Here is a 26,236-nt window from a genome sequence, read left to right as displayed (position 1 = left end):
ATCACACTTTCATTGGACATGAAGGAGAGATAAAACACAAGCAAGCCTTTCTTATTGAATTAATTTTATTTTTGTCTTTTGCGCTGCCAGCTATCAAGACTGTCAAATAAACCAGTTTTGATTCATAAATAATAGTTCCATTATATCTACTGTGCCACTCGTCAGAGTACCTGAAATTTTAATTCACTTGTTCAGCTAAATTTCATCCTCAGTTCATGGCCATAAAATTCTTTATTGACAAACTTTCAAACCAACTTTGACTCTGAGGTATCTAGTCAACATTTTTCTTCTGTGTGGATATTAGTTTATTGAATAAGTGGCATCTGTTTTCCTCCACATCACTAGCAGAGTAGGTATTTCCTTTTGACAGCTTCACAGGATTTATGGGTTTGCATGCTCTAAAGAAAAATAGTACTAAGCAAAAAATTCCAATTCATTACCTCTTAGTACTTAATTAAGTTCATACCCACGGCACACTGGAGGTGAACCCTGAAACGACTGTGACAGCAGCAGAGCAGCCAGTTTTATTATCTTTGGAAGACGGAGAGGATTCTAATTATCCTGACCTCATTTTTCCATCTATGAGATTCCTAAGCGTTCCTCTTATTTGTTCCCCTTTAGACATGGGCAGAACTGTCTCGAAAGCAAGCGCAGAGACTCCCCTGCAGTCAAAGCCCCTCCACCACGCTGCTCTAATAACAGCAAAGCTGAGCAGTGTCCCAGCATTCCTCTTTGACCTTCCGTGACAGAAACCTCTCTCCTCTCAGGGTATCCCCAGAGATACGGCTGGAGAGGTGACTGGAAGTGGGCTGGAATGCAAGCAGTGGGTCTCACTAAGCAAACACCCCATGAGCTGTGGGAGTTGAGTTTTACCTGTCGGGGTTCTGAGTGCACACGTGCATCTGTAATAGGATCCGCTGTGTGAAAGTCTTAAAGCACTGGCCGCATTTCCAAAGATGCCAGTCACTGAACTCCGAGTGGAGCTGGCTTGTGGAAGTTGGACTTGCAAGAACTCGCTGGTTTTTCACGTTGATTTGGTTAAATCCTGATTCGATGGGCCCAGACTTATCCAGGAGAGAGAAGTTTCTGCTGCATGGAGTCTGTGGGAAAACGACCGAGCGCTGCTGGGTAGCTGGGGAGAGTTTGCTGCTCTTGTTGAAGGGCTGGAGGGCGTCCTGTCTGCACATGGCTTCCATTACCGTTGAAGGGACATTTACTAGGAAAACAGAAACATTTTTAGAAGATCAGTCTTATGAGCCCTTCAAACAAGAAAAAAAATACAACATGCATTTTAGAAAACTTCTATAAATCAACATTTTTCTGGATTTACAATTAGTTAAGAGATAGTGAACTGGATTAATTATTACCACAAATTAATGCTTTTCAATGCTTATCTAGTTGGCATTTAGATTGATCTGATGAGCCCTTTCAGAGTTCAATTAAGACATGAGATGCACAAGACTCCATAACAAGGGCCCACATTACACCCTGAGTTCGGCAGGCATCTAAGCAGGAGAGTGAGTGAGGGGACTTTTCCCTAGAAGGTGGCCTTGAGGCAACATGGCTCCATAAAGGATGTAGGCCTTTCAGCAAACTTCACCAGCATAAAACAGGTGTTCAATAAGCTGACTGAAGACCTGAGAAAGGCATTCAGACTCAGCAGAGAGTGGGTTCTGGACACTGCAAGAATAATGACGGTATGGCAGTAGAGTTTTTAAGGTCCAAAAAGACAAAGGCATTCATCCTAGGTCCTAGAGCAGTCCTAGAGCAGAAGGAGCGTGTGGCATAGTGTGTAACTTGTCAAGCTAACCAAAAATTTGGTAGTTTGGATTCACCAGCTGCTCCTTGAGAGAAAGATAGACAGTGAATTCCAGAAAGGTTTATAGCTTCAGAAACCACATCGAAGGTTGTTCTGAGTAGGAACTAACTCAATGGCAGCGAGTTTGGTTTGAGTGAGATTCCTGAGCAGAGAATAGCATGAAAATAAGAACCAGCGCGTGGTGAGAGCTACAGTGAGGCAAGGCTTAGAGCAGAACACACAGAGATGAGCAAAGAGCATCCAGAGGGTATGGTGCCTGTCTCTTGTGCTTAGTTTTGAATCCTAACTCAGCCTTTTATTAGCTTAGTGAATAGTCAAGGTATTCAATTCTTGTGCACTTCCATTGTCTTCCCTGTAAAATGGGGACAGTGGCAGTAATAATTATAAAAAATAAAGTAGCATGTTCTAGTGGTTTAGATCGCCTAGATTTTAATCACAGCTTGACTATGTATTAATCCTGTAACTGAACAGTCAAGAAAGACATCTGTATTTTATGTCATCCATAGTAAACTGTAAGAGTCACTCTTTAAATAAGGTAAGGTGCATAGATAACATTATGCAAAGAACTTGGCCCATAGTTTACACTAAGTATATGATTGGCTCTATGAAATCTGCTTTAAATCCCTGTTAAATGGGGCTTAAATGAGGCAATAAAAGTGCTGATCACAGGGTGTACGTGCACAGAAGCATCACTCCTAGCATAGAATAGGAGAACCAGAAGTATAAGCAGTTTTGAGGAGGAAAGCATAACATAGGTGAAAATTATGGACTAATGCACTTAGTGTTGGGTTGTTAACCAAAAGGCTGGGGGTTCTGGTTCACTATTCCTTCTGAGGGAGAAATATGGGCGGTTTCCTTTCACAAAGAAAACATACTGCTGTTGCTGTGTACCATCAAGTCAGAACTGACCCATTGCTGACCCTCTGGTAGGTTTTCAGAGACAAGTAATGGCATGGGAGGGGATGATGCATCCTTCTTCCAAGGAGCGTCTGGTAGCCTTGAACTGTATGCCTTAGGGATGGATTGCAGCGCAGCTTCTTGCCACTGGGCCAACATAATCTCAGGAAATCTGATGAAGTGACATTATGAGTCATAACCAAGGGCAGTGAAAGTGTGTGTGTGTCTGTGTCTGTGTGTGTGTGTGCGCACGCGCGCATGCTTAAGGCTGTCACCGGGTTGAGATCATTTACCAAGTTTTCACTGAATATTCACAAGTCTAGAGATGCTAAGCATTCAATATTGCTCAAAATCTATTCTTTTTAAACGTAACTAATGTACTGTTCATACATCTAAAAGTTAGACAATGAATATGGCAGGTTAAAGAAGAATCGATATTCTGAATTGTGATGTTGGCAAAGAATACTGAATATTCCACAGACCGCCAGAAGAAACAGCAAATCAGTCTTGGAGGAAGGGAAACCAGATTGTTCTTTAAAGGCAAGGGTGTTGAAAACAATCTCACATACTTTGGGCAGGTTGTCAAGAGGGCCAAGCTTTGAGAAAAAGACATCATGCTGGGAAAGGTAGAGAGTCAGTAAAGGAGAGGAGACCCTCAATGAGACGACTGGCACAGTGACAATGGGCTTGAGGATGGCAGAGATCGTGAAATGGATGGTGCTGGATAGACTAAAGTTCAGATCTGTTGGTCTTCTGGCTGCTATGAGTTGTAGGTGACTCGACAGCAGCTAACAGCAACAATATTCCTTTTAGGGTTATTCATTTAAAGGTTACAGAGGAGTCAAGAGAAAGAAATTCAAGATAAAAAAATGTTTTAAAGGATGATTAGCAAAGAGACTAGTGCTGGCAAGTAACAAAAGGTGGATTAGCATAATGACTACCCTGACGCCTTGAGCAGGACAGAGATCATGAGGATGGGATAAGACAGGGCAAGGTTCAGGTGTGTTGTTCATAGGCTCGCTATGAGTCACAGTAAATTCAACAACACCTAACAACAACAGTAACATATACATATATACATGTACTTGTATAAATGGATATATTATACACGTGCGCATAAATGATATACTCCATGAACTTGAAGAAACAATGAAAATTATACAAGTCTTCAGGTCTTTCGTTCTTCGGTCACCATGAGTCGTCTACTTCTCAATGGCACTTAACAACAACAGCAACACACACACACACACACACACACACAGAAGATAAACATAAAAGTTGTACATTTGTATCCACACACAGAATACTCAGACCGTTTGGTTAGCTCCCTAAACTTGTAACTTAAAGACTTAAGGCTCAACATCTTCCAGGGATGGACTCTCACTGACTCACTGTGGTCAAGCCAGAATGCAGTTATAACTGACCCTCAAGCAGGTTTTCAGAGGCTGTAAACAACAATAGGACGAGGTTGTCCATCTTACTCCTACAGAGTTGCTGGTGGATTCAAAGCAGTGCAACTTGCTACAGAATCGGCCTCCAAAACCCCCTAGAGGTGCCTTGGAAAACTCAGTCATTGAAAATCATGTGGAAGACAGATCTACTCTGACACACAGGAGGTCTCCATGAGCTGGAAGCAACTCAACAGACACGGGAGACTGGATGTACATATATACACATTCACGTATATGTGTGTAGGGAGTTCTGCTGGCGAGTGGTAAGGAGTTGCACATGGTTGAAATCTACCAGTTTCTCTGTTGGAAAAGGTGGGCAATCTCCTTCCATGAAATTCACAGCATCTGAAAACCACTGAAAGGTCATTTATGTGTTAGTTCTGACTTGATGGCACGTTATAACAATAACATACATGTGTATGAATGTTTATATATCATATATAAATATGTCTAAGTTTGACTAAGGCATTCAGCTGATAACCAAAAATTTGGTGATTCATAGTTGACCATCTAGTAGGTTTTTGGAGGCTGTAAATTACATGGGAGAAACTATTTTTCTTCCATCATCCACCATGGAGCACCTGGTGGATTCATACCACTTGCTAGGTTGGCAGTACAACTCCTTATGTGGCCACTGGAGCTCTCTGAAAGGTAAGCCTGTAAATGAATTTTTAAAAATTACTCTGGTGGCCTAGTGGCAAGGAGCTGCCCTGCAATCCCGAAGGCACACAGTCCGAGGCCTCTAACTGCTCCAAAGGAGAAGGGTAAGCAATCTCTTCCTGTGCAATAATTAACTGCCTCTGAAAACTCCTCGGTCAGCTATGGGTTGGTTCCTACTCTCCAGTACACAACAACACGATCACTAACCTTGATATGAATTGGAAGAACTTGTGGACCAATGATTACTTGTACATTTAATAATCAATGTCAAAATGATAATACAGCAAAATTTATATATACAAATACTTATGATAATTCATGATGCAAAGAATCGAGTTATGATAATGACAAAAACAGCATTTAGACAAAAAGAATGGGGATGCTTGGAATAAAATGGTTTCATTATTTTTAGCAATAAATAATAGACACCATGCAAAAAATACAATATGTTTTCAAGCCATAGGAAGCAACATTTACACTGTAGATTCTACTCTTGATATGATCCTTCATTATACTTGTGACTAATTCAATCCTGTTGTTATGTGCCGTCAAGTCACCTGAGACTCATAGTGACCCTATGTACAACAGCCCTAAACTCTGCTCTATCCTGTTCCAATCTCATTGTCTCTGACACATCCACCCCAATTACCCCAGTCACTGAATCAATCCACCTCATAGAGGATCTTCTTCTCCTGCACTGTCCCTCCATCCTTCCAAGCATGACGTCCTTCTCCAAGGACTGATCCCTCCTTGCAACATGTCCAAAGTATGTCAGACAGTTTCAGAATCCTTGCCTACAAGGAGCAGTCTGGTTTTACCCTCTCCAGGATGAACTTGTTCATTTTCTTAGCAGGCCATGGTGCATTCAATACTCTTCTCTAACGCCACAGCTCAAAGGCATCAATTCTCCTTCTAGCCTCCCTAGTTATTGTCCAGCTCTCTGATGCATAGCAAGTAACTGCAAAGACCATGGCCTGGATCAGGCACACTTTAGTCTCCAGAGTGACACAATTGCTCTTCAGTATTTTTCAGTACTAACAGCCGACTTTCCCATCACAATACGTCTTTTAATTTCCTGGCTGCTGATGCCAAGAACGTTAACTGTGGAGCCAAGCAAACTAACGCTATGAACAATCTCAATCTCTTCACTATCCATCCTAATGCTGCCAACTGGCCTAGTGGTGAGAATCTTTGTCTTCTTGATATTGAGCCTCAATCCACATTGAAGGCTTCAGTCCTTGACCTTCTGCAGCAAGCACTTCACGTTCTCCTCAGTTTCAGCAAGCAGGGTTATTATCTGCATAATGCAGATTGCTGATAAATCTTCCTCCAATACTGATGCCACATTTCTCTTCACACAGCCAAACCTCCCAGAGAACCTTTTCTGCATACAGATTGAAAAGTTATGGAGATAGGACACATTCCTGCTGTACACCCTTTCCAATTTTGAACCATGCAGTGTTTTCTTGCTCTGTTCTGACTACTGCCTCTTGGTCCAATATAGGTTTCACATTAACATGATCAATTTTTCGGGGATTCCCATTCTTCTCAGAGTCAGCCAGTTTGTTGTGATTCACACATTCAAACACCTTTGCATAATCAATGAAACATAGATAGACATTTCTCTGGTACTCCCTGCTTTCAGCTAAAATCCATCTAACATTAGGTACAATATCCCTAGTACCATGATCCCTTCTAAAGCCAACCTGCACTTCTGGCAGTTCTCTGCTGATGCGCTGTTCCAGTCATTTTTTGATAATCTTCAGCAGAATCTTGCTTGCATGTGATATTAATGATATTATTGTTCAATAATTTCCTCACTCTGTTGGGTCACCCTTCTTTGCAATGGGAACAAATATAGATCTCTTCCAGTCAGTCCAAGTGGTTGTCCTCCAGATTTCTTTACACAACTTGGTGAGCACATCTAGGGAAGCATCTGTTAGTCGAAATATGTCATTTTGTATACCATCAATTCCTGGGGACTTGGGTTTTTTTTCCAATTCCTTCAAAGCAGCTTGAACTTCTTCCTTCATCACCATTGGCTCTTGCTCATATATTGTCTCAGGAAATTCTTCTGTGTTCGCCAATTCCTTTGGGTACAGTGACTCTGTATACTCTTTTCATCTTCTTTTAATACTTCCTGGATCACTTCATATTCTGTTCAAAGCATCCTTAAGTATAGCAATTTGAGGTTTGAATTTGTTATTCAGTCCCATGAGCTTAAGCAATGCTGAGCGAGTTTGGCCCTTTTGATTTTCTGACTCCAGCTCCTTGCACAGTTCATTGTAATATTTTATTTTGTCTTCCCGCATTGCCTTTTGAAATCTTATGTTCAGCTCTTTAATATCTTTAATTCTTCCCTCTGCTTTGGATTTTCAGCTTGCTAGTGCAATATTCAGAGTCTCTTATAACATTCATTTTTGTTTTTTCTTCCTCTGTCTTTGTAATGATCTTTTGCACTATTCCCAGATGATACTCTTGATATCCTCCCACAATTCATCTGGTCTTCGCTCATTGGTGTTCAAGGCCTCATATCTGTTGTTCCTGAGATGGTTTTGAAATTCAGGTGGGATAGACTCAACGTCATATTTTGGTTCCCATGGATTTGATTTAATTTTCCTCAACTTCAGCTTGAACTTGCATATGAGTCTATTCCACAAGCAGCACCTGGCCTGGTTTTCACAGCTGATACTGAGCTTCTCCAGCATGTTTTTTGCCCCCCCCCCCAGATGTAATCAATCCGATTACTATGCATACCATTCAGGTGAAATCCATGTGTTTAACCTGCATTTATATTTCTTATAAAACATGTAAGTATCTGCAATGATTAAGTCCTTGTTGGTTGTGCAAATTGCAATCATTCTATCTCCAGCTTCATTTCTGTCACTGAGTCCATGTTTTCCAACTACTGATCCTTCTTCTCTGTTCCCAACTTTTGCATTCCAGTCACTGATTATTATTAATGCATCTTGAGTGCATGTTAGATTGGTCTCTGACTATAAAAGTTGTTAGAAATTGTCTATTTCCTCTTTTTTGGCTCTGGTTGTTGGTGCATATATCTGAATGATAGTGGTATTCACTGGACTTTCTTGTATGTGTATGGATATTATCCTGTAGCTCACAAAATTGTATTTCAAGACAGAGGTAGAAAGGACTTTTTAAACTATTAAAGCAACCCCATTTTCCCTCACCTTTTCATTTCCGGAGTGATAGATCATATGATCATCTGACTCAAAATGCCCCATGCCAGTCCATCTCATCTCGGCAATAACTAGTATGTAAATATTTATGTGTTCCATTTCTTCCTTAACAATATCTAATTTTCCTATTCACTGTGTCAAGAGCAGGGACAACTCTGAAACTACTGGTTAATTCCACAGTTGGGGAAATACCTTTCATTTGTTTTTTCCATAAAATGCTTGTCTGTCAGATCCTTCTCTAAATCTGAGCATTCAGATTAAGACAAACTAGGAAGAAGGACTGGCCATCCACTTCTGAAATAGCAGGCCTTGGAAAACCCTATGTACAATGGAACACAAGTAGACTAACAGATAGGGCAACTGAGGCAGAGCTTTTAAGTATGGAAATACAAAGGAAGAGGAACAGTTATAAGTAGACACTAGTGATTGGAACATGGAATTCAATCCTATCAAATGAAAATGAGCATATACTTTCAAGAGAAGCAAAAAGAAGATGAGGAGTAAATGATTTTCACAAAAGCAATTATGTCTGGCCTTAAAGTGATATTTCAGAACAGTGTAAAGTAGAGAAGTTTTATGTAGAACTTAAAAGTGGAACATTAACCTCCTTACCAATGAAAATCAAAACTATTAAGAAAGTATGCAAAACAATCAGTAAAGGAATAAGAAATTAATCTGAAAATATTATTTTTCTCAATTCAAGAAAGACAATGCCAACAACTGCAAAAAAATAAAAACAAACCAGAGTTAATTAAGATTATCAGAAAATAATGGCTTCTATGTGAAGGGACATTTTGAAGTAGTAACATCACTTCACCATAAAAACAAGGATTAAAGGAAAAGGGGTAAATTATCTAAGTCCTGAACTCATCAAATCCTGGACAATTAAAACATTTAGAATGGCAAATTCAGAGTCCATAAACCTAAACCTGACTTGAACTCCTTTACCCCTCATTCAGTCCATGATACTCACTGAGTAGCCTCTGCATGCCTGCCACTTTCCTAGGTGCTGTGGGTATGATATGAGCAGGACATAGTTTCTGACCTCATGCATCCTACCCCTGAGCAGGAGAGACAGATATGGGAAAAGGTTTAGAAAACACAATGACTCCGTTTCATCACACGTACAATGTCATAAGTTGTGTCTTACAAGTTCCCGTTCTCTGAAAGACATGCTTCAGAAAGATTCAAGTGTGAAAAAAATTCTAAATTTCAGAATTGACAAAATACAGTCATTATGACAGTGGTAAGACAGAACAGTAAAAGAGGAAAAAAAGAGTGCCAAGAAAGTATACATTGAGGACACTAAAAACGGGATTGTAAGGATGGCTTTACTGAGGACTCTGTCATAGAGTCTGTAATGCTGAGATGGGAAGGATTAACAGCACTCAAGGAACTGAAAGAAGGTTACTGTGAACGCAGCAAGGGTAGAGAAAGGAAGACGGGTTGTTGGCAAGAATGGCAGCACAACTACCAATTCTTATTACGGGAGCTGGGCAAAATATGCAGTTCAAATCCACCAGACACTTCATGGAAGAAAGATGGTCAGTCTACCCCCGTGTAATTTAGAAATTCTGAAAATCTGCTGGAGGGTCTGCTATGGGTCGGTTTCAACTTGATGGTACTCAACAAAAACACAGGAGCTGGGCAGGTAATGGAAATGATTGATGGTACGGACAGTGACATAGGAGAGGATGGTAGAGTCTGAGGAAAACTGAAGAAGGCGTTGCGTTGAGCAGTCCAAACATATCTGAATCCTAGTTTTGTAAGATTTCACAAACCATACAAAATAAATGTTTTTAAATATGTGGTCTTTACGCTACTATATTCAAAAATTGAGTACTTATCAAAAAGCAGTAGAAAGACAAAGAATAAGACATAATCAGATTTAGTCATACATGCATCATCCTAGGAAGTAAGGATTTGCACTGCCAACTAAAAGACAAAATGTTCGAATCTGCCAGTTACTCTTCAGAAAAAGGATGGGCAATATCCTTCACATTATTTGCTGTGGTTGTTCCTGTTATGTGCTGTCGTGTCACCTGAAACTCATAGCAACTCTACATGCAACAGCTCTGCACCAGTCCTGAGCCAGTCTCACTGACACTGACACACCTACCTTCTGTGCCCCAGTTACTACTGAATCAATCCATCTCATCCAGAGTCCTCCTCTCCTGTGCTGGCCCTCCACCCTTCCAAACTGGTCCTTGTCAAAGGACCAGGTCTTCCCAGCCACATGCCCAAAGTATGTGAGACAGAGCTTCAAAATACTAACCTCCATGGAAAAATCTGTTCTCACTTTCTCCAAGATGGAGCTATTTATTTTCTTGGCAGTCCATGGCTTGTTCAAGACTGTTCTCCAGCACCACAATTTAAAAGCATCAATTCTTCTTCTAACACCATTAGGCATTGTCCAGCTCTCTGAAGCATAGCAAGTAGCGGTGAAGATCACGGACTGTATCAGGTGCACCTCAGTCTCTAGATTGACATTGTTGCTTCTCAGTTCTCTGGAGAGGTCCCTGACAGCAGATTTTCCCAGTACAATTCTTGATTTCCTGACTGCTGGTGCCAACAGTGCTGACTTTGGAGCCAAGCAAACTATAACTGTTAACAACTTCAACTCCAACTATCAAACTATCATCATGCTGCTGATTGGCTCAGGCGTGAGAATCTTTGTCTTCCTGATGTTCAGCTTCAATCCATACTGAAAACTAAAGTCCTTGATTTTTGGAGGCAAGTCCTTCAGATCCTCCTCAGTTTCAGCAATCAAGGTTGTGTCATTTGCATGGCTGCATGATTATTGATAAGTCTTCCTCCAATCCTGATGCCACACTCCTCCTCACAAAGCCCAGCCTTGTGAATGATCTGTTCTGTATATAGATTAAAAAGGCATGATGACAGGGTGCAGCCCTGATGAATTCTTTTCCTGATTTTGAACCATGCAGTGCTTCCTTGCTTTATTTTGAGGCCTGCTTCCTAGTCGGAGTGTTGGTTTCACATAAGCACAATAAAGTGTTTTGGGATTCCCATTCTTTTCAAGGTTAACCACAGTTTGTTATGATCTGCACAATCAAATGCCTTTGCATAGTCAAAGAAACACAGATAGACATTCCTCTGGTACTCTTTGCTTTCTGCCAAGATCCATCTGGCATTGACAATAATGTTTTGAGTGCCACGATCTCTTCTAAACCCAGAAAGTCAGTTATAAGTCAGCTATAACTTTAACAACACGTAACAACGAAACCTACTAAGTGAAAAAGCAGACAATAAACCAATGTTTACAGTATGCTCCTATGTGTGTAAAATTGGGAGGAATGGAGCACAAAAAAGAGAACGGAAATATGAATGAATTCTTGAATGGCAAAATATATCTCTGGAAGGCTATCAATGAAACTGTTAACATTATGGATAGCTTCTGGAAAGGAAAAATGGATGACTACAGGCTGCACTTAACAACGATAACATCAACATAGAGAGAGAGAGAGATCAGCTGGCCCAGTAGACAGAAGGCGATGCTACCAAGCCGAAGGTGGGTGACTTTTAATCCGCGGCCCTCAGGCCTGTCTTCATTGTTTTTGTTCAGATATTCCTCTAGGTCGTATAGCTCTGATGTACAAGTTACCGCACAGCAGTAACTTGTGGTTGCTGTGGGGCTGAACACTGTGACACTGCTGTGTGTCAAATGCGTTAATGGCTGGTTACACAATGTGGACAGAGAGTGGGGTGGAGCTCCCCGATTAAAACAAGCATGGAAGGAGGAGTGGCATCCACTTCTGTAATAGCTCGCTTCAGGAAATCCTATGAACCTGGAGAAAAGATGAGAGACACCCAAGTGTTGAGGATTCTCCTTCATAGGGTCGCTATGAGTCGCCTGGGACTCGATGGCACTTAACAACAACAACAACAACAACAACGGCACTTTCTGAATTTTTATATCTGTGTAATTGAACTAATTATTAGTAAAATAACTGAGCTAACTGAAAAAACCCAAAGTAAACAAATCAATGTTAACTTCATTCTGACTTTTTTGATATATAAGGAGGGAAAACTGGAGGCTACTTCACTGGTCCAGGTAAAAACTGACAGAGTGTTGATTAGCACTAGTAGTATGAACAGAAGAAATGTACAAGACTGGATAGAGGAGAAAGGAGGAATGGGGCGTTAAGTTTTAGAATGAGTAACCAGATGAATGGGTGTAAGAGTCTAGAAATGTGGCTGTGAGTACAATGGACTCGTTTTACTTATGTTTAGTTTGAGATGTATGTGAGGAGGCTTGCAAATGAAGATACTGAGTGGACAGCTGGATTATATGAGTCTGGGGCCAGAAGAGAGGTTTGGATTAAAAATGGAAAGCTGGGAATAGCTGCTTAAATAGTGTTCCCTGGGAAACAGGCTCTGAAGTGGAGATTCAGAGATTTGCAGTGGTACTCTTGTAATCAACACCTCTGGGGAAATGAATCAAGCAAGATTAGGCCACGATATGTAGTTTAACATCTCTGGGGTGGACAGTTAGAGCTGACCTGCATTGATGCAAGAGAAACAGATTTTTATACCTCTATATTGATCAGTCATTCAACATGGGCTGTCACAGAGAAGAAAAAGGATTAGAATTTCATGGCTCTCTTAAACTGAAATTCCTACGGTGGGGCTGACTCAACTAGGAATTGTCAGACTCCCCTCCATATACTAGTGGGATAATAAATGTCTCAACCCTTAAACTAGATTTATGCATCAAGGCAGCATACCACAGATCCTTCAATATCCAAGAGCTCAAAATTCTCATAATAGTCTTGTCATTTAAGTTAGTGAACTTATCTACACAGACACAGAAGGAGCCCTATGAGATGATTCCTGTGCTTTGAGGATTCTATAAGGGAGCTCTGATGGCCTACTGATAAGGAGTCATGATGCCAACTCAGAGGCCGTTTGAGTCCACTAGTTTCTCTGCAGGAAAAAGATGGGCAGTATCATCCCATGGGATTTACAGCCTTTGAAAATCTGCTGGGATGTCAGCTGTGAATTAGTCTTACCTAATGACAATTAGCTTGAAGGTTTTTATAAAATATTCTACATGTTTCTCCAGTTTTGGACCAATTTTTACATTAATTTCTTGGCCCAGGGTTTCTATATCTGGCAGGTAGTGTAAAATCAACTCTCATCTATACCATTGCTGGAGCCACTTATTGCTGTGGTTCTTTTCGCTAATGGTTTAAGATGGACAATTACTTGGTTTACTTCCTTAAGAACAATGTCTTTTGAACCCCTTTCAGGCAAAAGATAGCACCTTACATTCCCCAGTTTATGAAAAAAGTAAGCTTATTACTGTAAGCTTATTACACAAAGACTTCACAATCAACACTCTTGGCATCAGTGGTCAGTAAATCAAAATATGAATTGCATTGGGAAAATATGCTGTCAGGGACCTCTCCAGAGTACTGAAGAGCAACAATGTCAGTCTAGAGACTAATGTGTACCTGATTCAAGTCATGGTCTTTGCAATTACCTGTTACACATCAGAGAGCTGGACAATGAGAAAGGATGACAGAAGAAGAACCAATGTGTTTGAATTGTGGTGTTGGAGAAGAGTGTTAAACATTTCACGGACTGCCAAGAGAACAAACAGGTTTGTCCTGGATAGGGTGATAACCAAGTTTCTCCTTGGAGGCAAGAATTTTGAAGTTCCATCTCACATACTTTGGGCATGCTGCCAGGAGGGACAAGTTCATAAAGAAAGACATCGTGCTTAGAAGGGCGGAGGGACAGTGTAAGAGAGGAAGACCCTGGAGGAGATTGACACAAGAACTGGGGGAATGGAATTAAGTGTGTTGGAGACCATGGGACTGGCTCGGGGCAGGAGAAGGTTCCAAGCCATGAGTCACAGTAACTTGATGGCACATAACAACATCAGCATCCCTATAACTCAGACTCATTGCTATGGCGTTTAGGTTAGTTACTCTTTTCTCTTAGCACCTGGTATTTCTTTCTTACTTTAGCACTCAACTTTATATTTACTTATTTTTAACCCAAAATTGTCATGAGTTAGGACTGAGATGATGAATTTTCCGTATTTGCTAAGTTCACTATCTTGAAAGCCATTCTCACAGCTAAATTTCAAATACAAGCAAAGAACTACTAAACTATAGGATGCTGTAGAAGTCAGATGAATAAAAAGTTAGTTAAATTGGGATGCATGCTGAGATGATGTGATCTCTCCCTAAGCCATTCTCCAGGTTCTCTCTCTTATGCCTCATGTGGAACTCCAATGTGTTTTGTATTATATTTTGTGTGTTCATTTAATTTCTTCTAGATCCAAAGCATTGAGCATAGGGACTGAATTTATGTATCATATCACAATGCTTCTCATAGGGCCCTGCACACAGCAGTGCCATATACCTGTAGGACTTAACTATACTGTTACATTCTAAAAGGTCACAGGGATAAAGCTTGAATATGATCTTCTGTGACTGTTTCTCCTGGTTGGAGATCAGGGACACTGTGCAAAGATGCCCCTTTTTATTTTGTGTTCTTTAAAATCCAGGGGAAAAGGTAAGCCTCACGGAGATAGGGTTTACTCCAGTGCAGCAACTCCCGTGAAGCCATCAAGTTTCACATTCTGCTACCTCAGCTTCATATGCCCAGACAGAAAAAGCAGCAGGAAGACTTGTTTAACATTTATTCCCAGGGTTTTTTTTAATTTCCTCTGAAATGAATATGAATACACTATGGTCTTTACACTCTGCAGGAGCTAATCCCCCACTGGAAGCTTTGGGGAATCTCATTCCTTCTTGCGGATGCAATCTGTCGACACAGCCGTTCCTTCAGGCTCTCTTGAAAGGCCCACAGTGGACGGAGTGCCTCTCTTTGGAGCTCTATTACAGTTATAGCTATGAGTTTTTTAAAAGAAAATAACACAGGAATTACTTCCAGAACCCAAATGCCTGTGTGAAACGCTGGCTTTTCTTTGAGTCAAGGCACCTTTCAATGGCTTGTCCAGGGAGAGAGTGGGCCGAAGGCCTCACGACCGCTGATGGAGGGGGGAGGTGGCTGAAGCCTGAACCCGCTGCACACGCTCAATAGGAAATGTGTACTTTCAATGTTGAAAGAACCATGGGAAGAAACTTTTATTTTTATAAATGAAAGTGCTTCGTAAGTCTTATTCACTAAGCAAAATGATATTTTCCCTGAAAACCTTGTTTCAAGTTTCAATTTCACTAACAAAGAAAAATCTGGCTGGAATATTGACTTGCCTCCAACAAGGGCACACTGAATACTGGTGAATGGTGATGGCTGTGCAAGATGATGACTGTAATTAACATCACCAAATTTACACTTAAAAATGCTGAAATGCTTTGTTATATACTCATCACAACACGGAAAACAAAACCCTTAAATTCTCAATGTCTATCTATTGGTGCTATGGTTGTGTACCATCAAGTCAGAACTGACCCACAGCTGACCCTCTGGCAGGTTTTCAGAGGTAGTAATTACACGAGAGGAGACACCTTCTCTGGCAGGGCAGCTGGTGGCTTTGAACTGTGTGCCTACAGGATTGCAGCACAGATTCTCACCACTAGTCTATCGAGAGAACATACCTATATCAACTGTTCACTGAGCATAGCACTATAAAGGAGCATTAGGGATCTGTCGTGGTAGTTTATTAAGCCTTTCGTCTCCAGAAGCTTGTTTTATAAAGGTATTGAAGGAGCCCTGGTACACACTCAGTTGTCAACCACAGATTGGTGGTTGGAATTCACCACTGCTCTGTGGGAGAAGGCGGTGACAGTCGGCTTCTAAACTCCACAAGGCAAGTCTTTCTACTTTGTCCTGTAGCATCACCAGGGGAATTGACTCAGTGGCAACGGTTTTCTTTAGCTTGATTTTGTGGCAGAGGTGATGGGATAAAAATTGTCTTAGAGTTATTCTCTCTCATTGCCATCATCAGAGTTGCTAATCTGGTTGAAATGACTTCGTTCTTCAGGGCTGCAGACGGCTGTCTGTTAAATGATCTGTCCAGACCCTTTCACACAATGGTGCTTTCAAATCACACAGTGCATTTTCTCAGCACAGAACAGGGAACCCACATTAGAAAGCATTCCTGTGTCTCCTGGTGAATTGGATGGAATGAGAATGCACCTAAAAGTTAGAGTCAACATCATATATCTTCTCCACACTATCTGATGAAGCTTTCTGCTGGTTTCTTGGGTGGTCAGTCACATGACAGATATATGACTTTGAGACAGGAACTGAAATAAAATTCCTATAATACCCTTAAGGGAAAAGGATATTGTCACTGTTGAGAACTTCAGTCAATTAGTTAATTCCCTTTAAACTTCCCTCAACCCTTACTTAGAGATCACAAAACTGAAAACTGCTTACTTTTCTTATTGAATACACTTCAGTTCAAGTCTCTGAGGCTTTGTGAATTTTCTTACAAGGATTTTGGGTGCTAAATGATATGACATATGCCTCTACAGAACTTATTCAATATTCTGATCAACAATTTCAAGAATATTGCACATGGGTCAGACTGTAGGGGGGAAGGGGACTGAAAGGCAAACCATAAAGTGCATTTTTAAATGGCACCTTGACACTGAATCTGAAGACCAAATGGTGCACTCTTTAACACCCACTGTCAAGTGGCTGTGAAGAGCACACAGACTTCAAATCTTGCTCTGGACCCTTCAATTCCTCCTGTTCACCTATTAGGAAGTATAATCAGTGTTGTAGTTACATGATTGTCCACTCATATCTGTGGTCATTTCCAAAGTGACGATTCCTCAGTTTCCATTGCTAACTCATAATTTAGTGAATAGTCATTCCAACCCTTCAGTTTCTCAGACCAAAAAGCAAATGCTGTTGATTTTACTTTCAAAATATATCCAGAGTCCAACCACTTATCATCACCTTTGCCACTTCCACACTGATCCAAACCACCATCATCTCACCCCTGGTGTCCTGCAGGAGCTACTGACTGGATTCTCTGTTCCACTCTTACCTGTTATTCACTATTCTCTACTCTGGAACTTCAGAACGTCTCTTAACACTTCTATTGGATCATGCCATTTTCCCTGTCAAAACTCTGTAATAATCTCTTTCTCCCATACTAAACAGAGTAAAAGCCAGGATCCTTACAATAAATATTCCTTAGCGCCTAAAAAGATCTTAATCATCCCAGCTCTCAGAGTTAATGTCCTTTGCCTCCTCAGTCTGCTCACTCCTCCAGCTTCGGTGATGCTCCTGCAACACACCAGGACCATACATAACCTGGGGCTATCACACTTGTTCTGAGTGGATCATTCTCCACATGGCTCTTTGCCTTCTAAAAACCTAAATAACTGTACAGCTCGCTCGCTTTCTCTCCTTTAACCTTTCTCAAGTCTTTCTCCACAAAGGCTGTCCTCTGATGATGTTGCTCTGATAACTCTCAGAAACGACAATTTCCAACACGGCACTGCATACTCATCTTGATGATTTATTGGTTCTTCAAGCAGCTGAGGGCTGAGGGTGTGCAGGGCGCAGGGGAATTAATCATGGAGTTGTACAATTTGCTGTGTGGCGGTGAGAGAAATTGGAAGAATCTGTTCTCGAAATCAATGTATTTAAATTTTATAAACAAACTAGTATTTTAAAAAATAAAGGGAAATGTTTTTAGTTCTCATAAAAAAACTAATAAAAACTGTGCTGAGTGAATTAACCCAGTCCTACAAGGATAAATATTATATAAGACTATTTTTGTAGAGGAGTATAAGGATCCAGGAGGGGTGGGAGAGGCTGGAAGCAGAGGGATGTGGATGTAGAGGGGGAAGTGGGGATTAGTCATTGGATTGTACAATTTGATGAATGGGGGATGAAGGAAATTGAAAGAATTTGTTTGATTTTGTATTAGAATTTGTAAATAAACTAGTGAAAAAAAACCCTAATAAAAACTAATTAAAAAAAGAGTTATCCTCATTTGACCAACTGTTTATTATCTATTTCCTTACACTAAACAAGGGCATGGATTTAATTTATTTTGTCTGTTTTATTCACTGTTTTATTTGTAGTGCCTAGCAAAGACAGACAAACAGCGGCAAAAATATTATAACAGTGCATAAATGAACGGCTATTTGGAGTGTTATCTACTTTACAACTCTTTTTTTTTTACATTTTAAAAAAAGGCACATTGCCATGGGAAAGTCTGCTGTTAGGGACCTCTCCAAAGTACTGAAGAGCAATGGTGTCTCTCTGGAGACTAAGGTGCATCTGATACAGGCTATGGTCTTCGCAATCACTTGTTATGCATCAGAGAGTTGGACAATGACTAAGGAGGATAGAAGGAGAATTGATGCCTTTGAGCTGTGGTGCTGGAGAAGAGTATTGAGAATACCATGGACTGCTAGGAAAACAAACAGATTTGTCCTGGAAAGGGTTAAACCAGGTGGCTCCTTGGAGGCAAGGATTCTGAGGCTCCGTCTAACATACTTTGGACATGTTGTGAGAAGAGACTGGTCCTTAGAGAGGGACATGCTTGGGAGTGTGGAGGGACGGCGCAGGAGAGGAAGGCCCTCTATGAGGTGGATTGATTCAGTGACTGGGATAACTGGGATGGGAGTGTCGGAGGCAGTGCGATTGGAACAGGACAGAGTGGAGTTTAGGGCTGTTGTACATAGGGTCGCTATGAGTCGGAGGCGACTCGACGGCACATAACAACAACAACAACAACAAAATTTTATTATTTTGTGTATGTGTACCGTCAAACCAGATCTGACTAGTACAGGAGGAGGCTGCCCCTCCTTCTCCAGCAGAGCATCTACCTGGTGGATTCAAACCATGTACCTCTGTGATTGCAGTGCAGCTTCTTGCCACTAGGCCACCAGAGATCCTACTTTAGAGCTCTTATGGTGTCAAATGTTTACTCTTAGACATTCCTCAACACACACCACAGCAACTTCTTCAGAGTCCGAAACAGGTAATATTAAAGGAGAAAACAAAGGATTTTATAGAACTCCTGGAATCCTTTGGCATCAGACTTCACATGTTCACAGATGAGGTTCTGCCAAGGTTCCAAAGTATAAGAAAGGCCCATGTCAGCAGATCAGTGGAACTGATCTGGGTGGTTTTCTGTTCCTGGGCCTCAGAGGGCAGGAGGGAAGGGCGGGGCATGAAGCCATTTTGGACAAGACACGCATACTGGTTCCATCTTCTGTCTCTAGCACTGACCGCACACTTATGTCCAACATTAAGATTTTCTCCTATGAAAAACAGACATTCCCTCAAACTAGGGTATCACTGAAGAAAAGAAACTTTCCAACGGAAACTTGGGAGGTAAGAGGAATGCACTATCTGTCCAAAGATTCTTCTCTTTCTTTTTTTAATTTGAGATTGGTTTGGGGTTAGGGTAAGACAGAAAAGGAAAGTTGATAATAACAGGCATTTTGAGGAATTTTAAATTTTAGAAAAAGTAAGATAGAAAAGAAGATCATCAGCACTCTGATTTGTAGTAATGTGAGCATTTTTCATTGGGGTTCTATGCGCTTGCAAAAATGTTAGTGGAGAAGGAAAATGGTACTTTTTGAGGATGAAGCTCCCTCCTTACTTACTAACCAAATAATTTTGTTCTTTATGATTCTGCTTTTAAAGTGTAATCTTAATTTATCAGTTCACAGGTATAATGTGATAGCAAGACAGCATCATGAAAGCCAGGGTCTCTCATAGAAGCATGTAAAAACTATCTCAAGCTGCTCCAAATACTGGAAGTCATCTTAGAATATTTTATAAAGAATTGGAGAAAAAAACCCCAAAATATAAAAAGTAAAATTGCTGCAAGTCTGCATTTGCCTCAATATCTGGTTTTTTTTTAAGGATAATGTTTGCCATCACAGTAACTCACTCACTGACCGCTGTCAAGTCAGAACCAACTCATTGATGAACCCCCAATGGGTTTTCAGAGGCTCATCCCACGGGAAGAGACTGCTCATTTTCTTCTGTGAAGCAGGTGTTGGATTCAAATTCCTGCCTTTGGGACATGGTTCTTTATAGACTAAAGATTTTTAGAGAGACCTAAATTCCTCTGTCGTGTGTCTATGGTTTTTACTACCATTTCTCAATGCAATAACTACTTGGGATATACAAGACCAATAAATACTGTTTTCACATTGTTTCATTTTTGCTTACAGTGTGATTCCAACAAGGTTGTATCCTTTGAGGGCAGAAGTTGTATTTTAAGCTGCTCCTATAATCCTCTAAGGTTCTGTGCCCAGAAGTAGGCATATACTAAGTGCTTTATGCACTATCAGCTGAAATAACTTTGGTGTTAGAGATTGTTTCAAACTATTGCAAAGGCGAAAACATCAATGTTACTGTGAGTAACGTATGGAATTGTGGACAGGTGGAGAAGGGCAAGTTTGCACTGATTAAGACACTATGTGAAAGGAGCAAAAGACACATGGGAAAAAAATAATTATGAACAGACTTGTGCACACCGATTGTGTTATGTACCAAGAAATACTCTTAGCAAGGTAGCTTTGAAATAGGTATTTTGAGATGTGAATTCAGAGCTAAAAAAAATTCTTACAGTTTTCATCCTGGGCAATGCATTGTAAAGGGATCCCAAAGAAAGACGTATAGCTGTCATTGTACCACACCAGAAGCTCGGTACCCCTGGGAATATCTATACAGGCTCGGTAGAATATATTCGACCTATTCAAAACAAAAGAAAACCCAACTTAGTAAGAGGTAGGACTCATTTGCTTCCATCCACATTTTTATTGCCCCAGGAAAATTCTGCCCAACTCCACCTAAACAGTTTCTATTTGTAATAAATCCACACCCACCTTATTTTCCTTATTTTCTCCAACAACCAATTAGAGTCTGTAAGCCAGCATGACAAACAGCTCAGAGTTTCTTTCCACAATATCCCTTCAAACAGCTTCCTAACTGAAGAAACAGTTATTTGATCCCAGAAAAAGCAGAAACCAAGAGTTCATTTCTTAAAAAAATCCATCTCATACTAACGAGAAAATTTTCTCTTGGTAAATTGTAGGCACTGGTGACACAACTCCTATATTAGAATTATATTATAATATATAGCTATATTATAATTTAATATATAAATTAATACTATTGATTTCTTATTTGAAGAAAAGGCATTAAATGTATCCTTGGAGGTTGGCATTGAGAGTTCCCAAACTTGTAGTAAAATCAAGTAGTTTTGTGATGTTAAACCCAAGAGAAAGAAAAGTCTTCTCCATTGCCTTTCATTTCAAATTTGATAGAGAGAGACAGAGACAGAGAGAGAGAGAGAAAGAGAGAACCTTTCTCATATGACATGGATAGAAAGTCAATAAATACAAGAGGTGGGCTTTACTGTGACTGAAGAATTACACTCTGAAATGATACAGTGGAGGTAACAAGAAATAAACATATTTTATAACAGCTTCAGTACTGTAAAAAAAGAAAAATCTACTGACTTTTAAAAAATGAGGAAACTGCAACTGCTTTCCGCAATGAAGAATTGCTACAAGTATTAGCCTCAAGTTCAAGATAAAAGTGTATAGGGTTGGTGGGCCTTAAATTCAGCCTCTCTGTAAGGAATTGGCTGTAGCAGGGCAATTTGTTCCTTGTGTAACACTGCAGACATAAGGCAAATCCTTTGCCACATTTTTCATGGCAGTGAGATATGCACTTGTCAACATATTTTGTCACCACAAAGTGGCTCTTGGCAATAGGATCATAAAGATCAATAAAAAAAGAGAACAGATTCTCAATATTTTACTTGCAGCTGCAAAAATTTCATTTATCTTGTTATTTTCCTTACTTGCTGCCATTCTGTCTCACGAGGGCACTGCTAGCTAAGCAGAATGTTTTTCCCAACATTCTATGAATATCTGACAAAAACTCTAGCCAGTCGTCCAGCCCCCACTTACCCTTCCTCCCTCTGCCATCTCCAAGAGCTGTGCATTTTATTAATTCTTTCCACTGCTACATAAAAAAAAAAAATCAAAATTGGAGCCATGCTATAAATCACTGGCATCTCCTAACTTGAGAAAAATTGAGTCTACTTTGTACTTCACCCTTGTAACATTTCACCTCTCGGTTTGGCTTCCCTTAATATAAACACAGCGCCCGGCAAATGAATGTGCTAAAACCAAATGACACACTTTGCCGCTGAAAGAGCAGAACTGTTTTCGAGCAATGGGTGGTCTTCTGAGGCACGGAGTAAGCCGAAAGGGGGAAAAAATGTGTAAGCGTACACCATTCCTTACAAGCGGGCAGAGCTTCCAAAACTCGCAGAAATCTCTGCATGTTGAAGCACATCAAAGGGATTTTTCCCTTTTCAGATAATATTTCCTTTGCTGACATGTATTTAGTATTGTGGTTGGATGACTCATAAAGATAGCTTCATAGCGTCCCAACGCAGTTGAAGCAGAACACATGCCAACAAACATTATTGTCAGCCTCAAAATAAAAACAAAACGTTCAGCTAAGGGTCAATCAATCAAGGGCGCTTTGAAGAAAATTCCATTTAGATATTACAAATCATAACAGAATGAATTTAAACCAGCTGACTTTTTGTGAAGAGGACATTCATGTACAATAAAAATTAGGCTGGCTCTTTGGGGTCCAACTTTTCTATTTTCTTACTCTTGGACGTGGTCACTGGTGATGGATGCCAGTTTTCTAAATTGTGTTTTTGTAGTTCATTTTATAAAGATCTGGCGTAATCAAAAACAGATCGGCAGAGAGGGCTCAAGGTTTAAGCATCGTCTTGAAGGGAGAATTGTAAAAAGCACTTAATACTGACAGATAATGTAATGGCTTAGCCAGGCCCACCTTTCGCTTACGTTTTTTGTTTGTTTGTTTGTTTGTTTTCCTGAATCTAGTACTTGCCTAGAGATCTCCCTGAGTGCTCCTTAAAGAACTGACCAGCACTCTCACGGAATGGACAAGGACTATCTTTACCAACAGTCCAGCTCAGGGTTTGAGGAAACCTTCATGGTAGAAATGCAGCCGCAGCAAAGGTGAGTAAAGACTGAACCCCACAGTGTAACCCAATACCGTCTTGCACTATTTCATTTAAAGCGGTATTTTAATGAAATAAAAATGCAGAGGAAACCAAGGCAGTGGGTCACACGCTCCCCAGATATGTTTCATGAATTGGAGCTGTTGGAGAACAAGCCAGATTTGTGTGGCTTTTAACCTATAAGGAGGAGAAAATTTGAAAAATAAAAAAAGACTTTCTTCTTAAAAACCAAAAAATAAGGAAAGGAAAATAAATAGCCACCGGCATGATGCCAAGTGGCCGAGCACAGACCCTTCTGCTTTGATGTGTCTGTGGTGCCTCATAAAGCTAAACAGTTGCTTCTGATTCTAAAGGGAACACGGCTGTTTATAACTGAGGTCATATATTTATATGGCACATGTTTTCGAGGGATATGGGGGGAAAAGAAGGCTTAGTATTTAGTAGAGGTTTTCCTTTTTCTTATTTAATATGTTTTCGCCCTCTTGTCTCCACTCCACCCTTCTCTGGTGAAAAGTGAAAATGCTTGGCCAACAGGTGCATTGAGCAGATGAAGGTCTTCTTGCTTCTTGGCTACAAAGAGGCCTCAGGATCTGACACTGGGAATAGGGGTACATCCACCATATCTTTGCTACCCTTTGCCTAAACATCTAAGAGAAGTTGAATGTCTCTGTGCTTTGGAATGGCTTCATCACCTGAACTATACCCTGAATTTTTAAAGGGCCAAGCCTAAATGCTTTGGTACCCTCTGGAAAAGCAGAAGCAAGGGGGCCATCTTGGTAAAGTTGAGAGGTCTAGATTTATGGCTCAGGGGAATGAAATTGTTCCCACCAGGAGGAAAGGTGAAGGTGCCAAGAGGTCAGGGACCTGGGGTTGATTCACTGAACTTGATCTGTGAGTATGAATCTGCTGAGGGGAAGCACCCCAAATCTGTGGATTTACCAGGCTAATTGAAGTCTCTACAGCACCAGGATGTAGCAGCAACTTGGCCACATGCATGGAGTGGAAGAGGCTCATGCCAGCACCTTTACTGGTGAGCTCTCAAGAAATTATAGTCATAGGAGGTTTCAGAAACAGAGCAAAAACAATTCTGCCAGTCCTTGCCAAGTTCTACAGGATTTCCCCCCAACCCCAAAACTAGCAGCAGGTCTGAATCGGTGATTGCAAGCCCAAGGGATCCAGCTCTGGAAGTGGTAAATCAAGATATACGTTACCTGTACTGAACTACTGTTAGATTCTGTTCTCCACAGTGCCTTGCACATCGGATATACCTCATCCAGCTCGACTTACTAGGTTCCCCACCATCAATAAAGTGCTGTAGTGTCCCATCTTGGTCATATATCTAGAGAAGAGGTCAGAAGGTCAAGTAGTTAGAACGAATCATCAGCAATCATTTTCCCTGCTTCCCTTGGTGTCCTGACGTGTCGGCTGCAGAAATTTATTGCCCTCAGGTTTGCCAGTGTTTATTGACGCTTGTGGAAACTCAACTGGAATAACAAGAGAAATATTTTTTGGTGATGCAAGTAGATCAGATTTTTCTTATCGAGCCAATCTTTTCTATACGGAGCATATTTGTGGTATCTCAAAGATGTGACCATGTTTCCCAAAGAGAATATAACCTACTTTGACAAGCGAGTCTTAAGTAATGAGCTGCTGGATAAACCAAGCAAGCTGAAAGGAGAGGTTCCACTGACATGGTTGGAACATCCACCTCAGAAACCCATCAGCCCTCGTGCCCAAAGGCATGACTGTTGGATCACATTCTGGACAGAGTCAATCTCTGTTCCACAAGCTGGGCGACACTACAAAGCTGTAGAGAGCTCCGATTTATAAACTTGGATTTAGATTAAATGGAGGGGCTCTTCCCTCAAGATGAGGGAATGGACCCAAGCTCACCGTCCAGTGGCTTTTCAGAGGCAATAAACTACATGGGAGGAGACTGCCCATCTTTCTCCCGCAGAGCATCTGGTGGATGTGAACTGCATGCCTCTGAGTTGGCAGTGCAATTCCTTGCCAGTGAGCCACTAGAGCTCCCTATCTGAAATTAGTAGGAAAGGAATCGTCAGAAAGATAGACTCTCAAGAAGGTTAGTGAAAAACCAGCTGTTTCCTAGGGATTTTAAATGTCAAGGGTAAAGATGGTCTAATAACTATTGTCTTGTTTGTAACAACTCAAGCAGATAGTTTTGGGAAGCAACATGAAATTAGCTTCCAGCCTGGAAAACCAACTAGCTAGAGAGCTAAACACGGAGTCAGTGCTGACATCAGAGAAGACAGATTCTGGAAGGCAGTTCAAATCCAGGGTACCCTTAGGAATGTAGTGGCTAACAAGCAGGAGATGACAAACATTCACAGCAATTACAGATGTCCACCTCAGTCTTGGGGATATCTGAGAAGCAAAGAGAAGTTAAAAGAGTTTCTTAGGAGTACCAGTCTCAGAAGAACCATGGTGCAAATGGATCTTTTCAGATAAAATCAGCATTGGGGTATTATTAGTAGCAGTTGCAAAGAATCCTGAAAATAATATGCTTCTCAGTATTGCTAGTCAGCAGCCTTTCCAAATAGAGAGAGCAAGTCTTGCAGAGACCCTCACTGGTTACATTTGGGACCTAAAATTAATACAGTCATTCATGTTAAGTGAGTGAAGTATTTCTATTCTGAGAGCCAAAACGCTTAGTGATGACAGCCCCTTTTCACTATCACTAATCATTCTGCAACAGCTGAAGAGGTTTATTGGGGAGGGTTGGTTGTTTTTCCTTGAACTCATTCCTTTCCACCCCTAACCTTTCCACTACCCCCCACAAATAAGATAAATATTAATTTAATAAAGGCAATTGTTTAGAAGTTATGACAGGGTGAACAAGCCACAGTGATCACAGCAGATAATCAATTTAGCCTTTAAAGAACAAAGAGATCCTTGGATTATCCTTCCATTCCTAGATTATGAGATATCACAGGCTTATAACTTCTTTAAATTCATAGTTTTTGAATGATGGAAGTATTTAATGTGGTGGAAGCATCTGCTACATGAGTAACCTAATGACAGACATCATATTTATGTTAGATTACAGCATTTTTTTTCTCAGGAAGCTGATTAAAATTCAGAGTCTCAGCCCTGAGTCTGCTGCTGACAATTCAAGCAATAATTAACAAAGCCAACAGGACCCATTAATGCTGCTATTTATCTATAAGTGGCTTAGAGTGGTGATGAC

At 40.7% G+C, this 26,236-nt stretch overlaps 1 protein-coding gene across 1 annotated transcript in view; it reads right to left on the bottom strand.

Annotated features, from left to right (window-relative positions):
- PRDM6 (PR domain containing 6) overlaps positions 1 to 26,236 on the bottom strand; it is a 165,487-nt gene that overhangs the window by 20,879 nt on the left and 118,372 nt on the right. The window contains exons 3-5 of the mRNA XM_006885998.1: positions 24,240 to 24,367; positions 20,581 to 20,705; positions 874 to 1,216 (exon numbers count right to left, since the gene is read on the bottom strand). Coding sequence (XP_006886060.1) covers positions 874 to 1,216; positions 20,581 to 20,705; positions 24,240 to 24,367 — 596 coding nt within the window. The remainder of the gene's footprint in view (positions 1 to 873; positions 1,217 to 20,580; positions 20,706 to 24,239; positions 24,368 to 26,236) is intronic.

Source organism: Elephantulus edwardii, unplaced genomic scaffold (assembly GCF_000299155.1).
Source record: "Elephantulus edwardii isolate Elephantulus edwardi_28Jun2011 unplaced genomic scaffold, EleEdw1.0 scaffold00046, whole genome shotgun sequence".
Taxonomy (NCBI): domain Eukaryota; kingdom Metazoa; phylum Chordata; class Mammalia; order Macroscelidea; family Macroscelididae; genus Elephantulus; species Elephantulus edwardii.
This window is presented reverse-complemented; position numbering and strand designations above follow the sequence as displayed.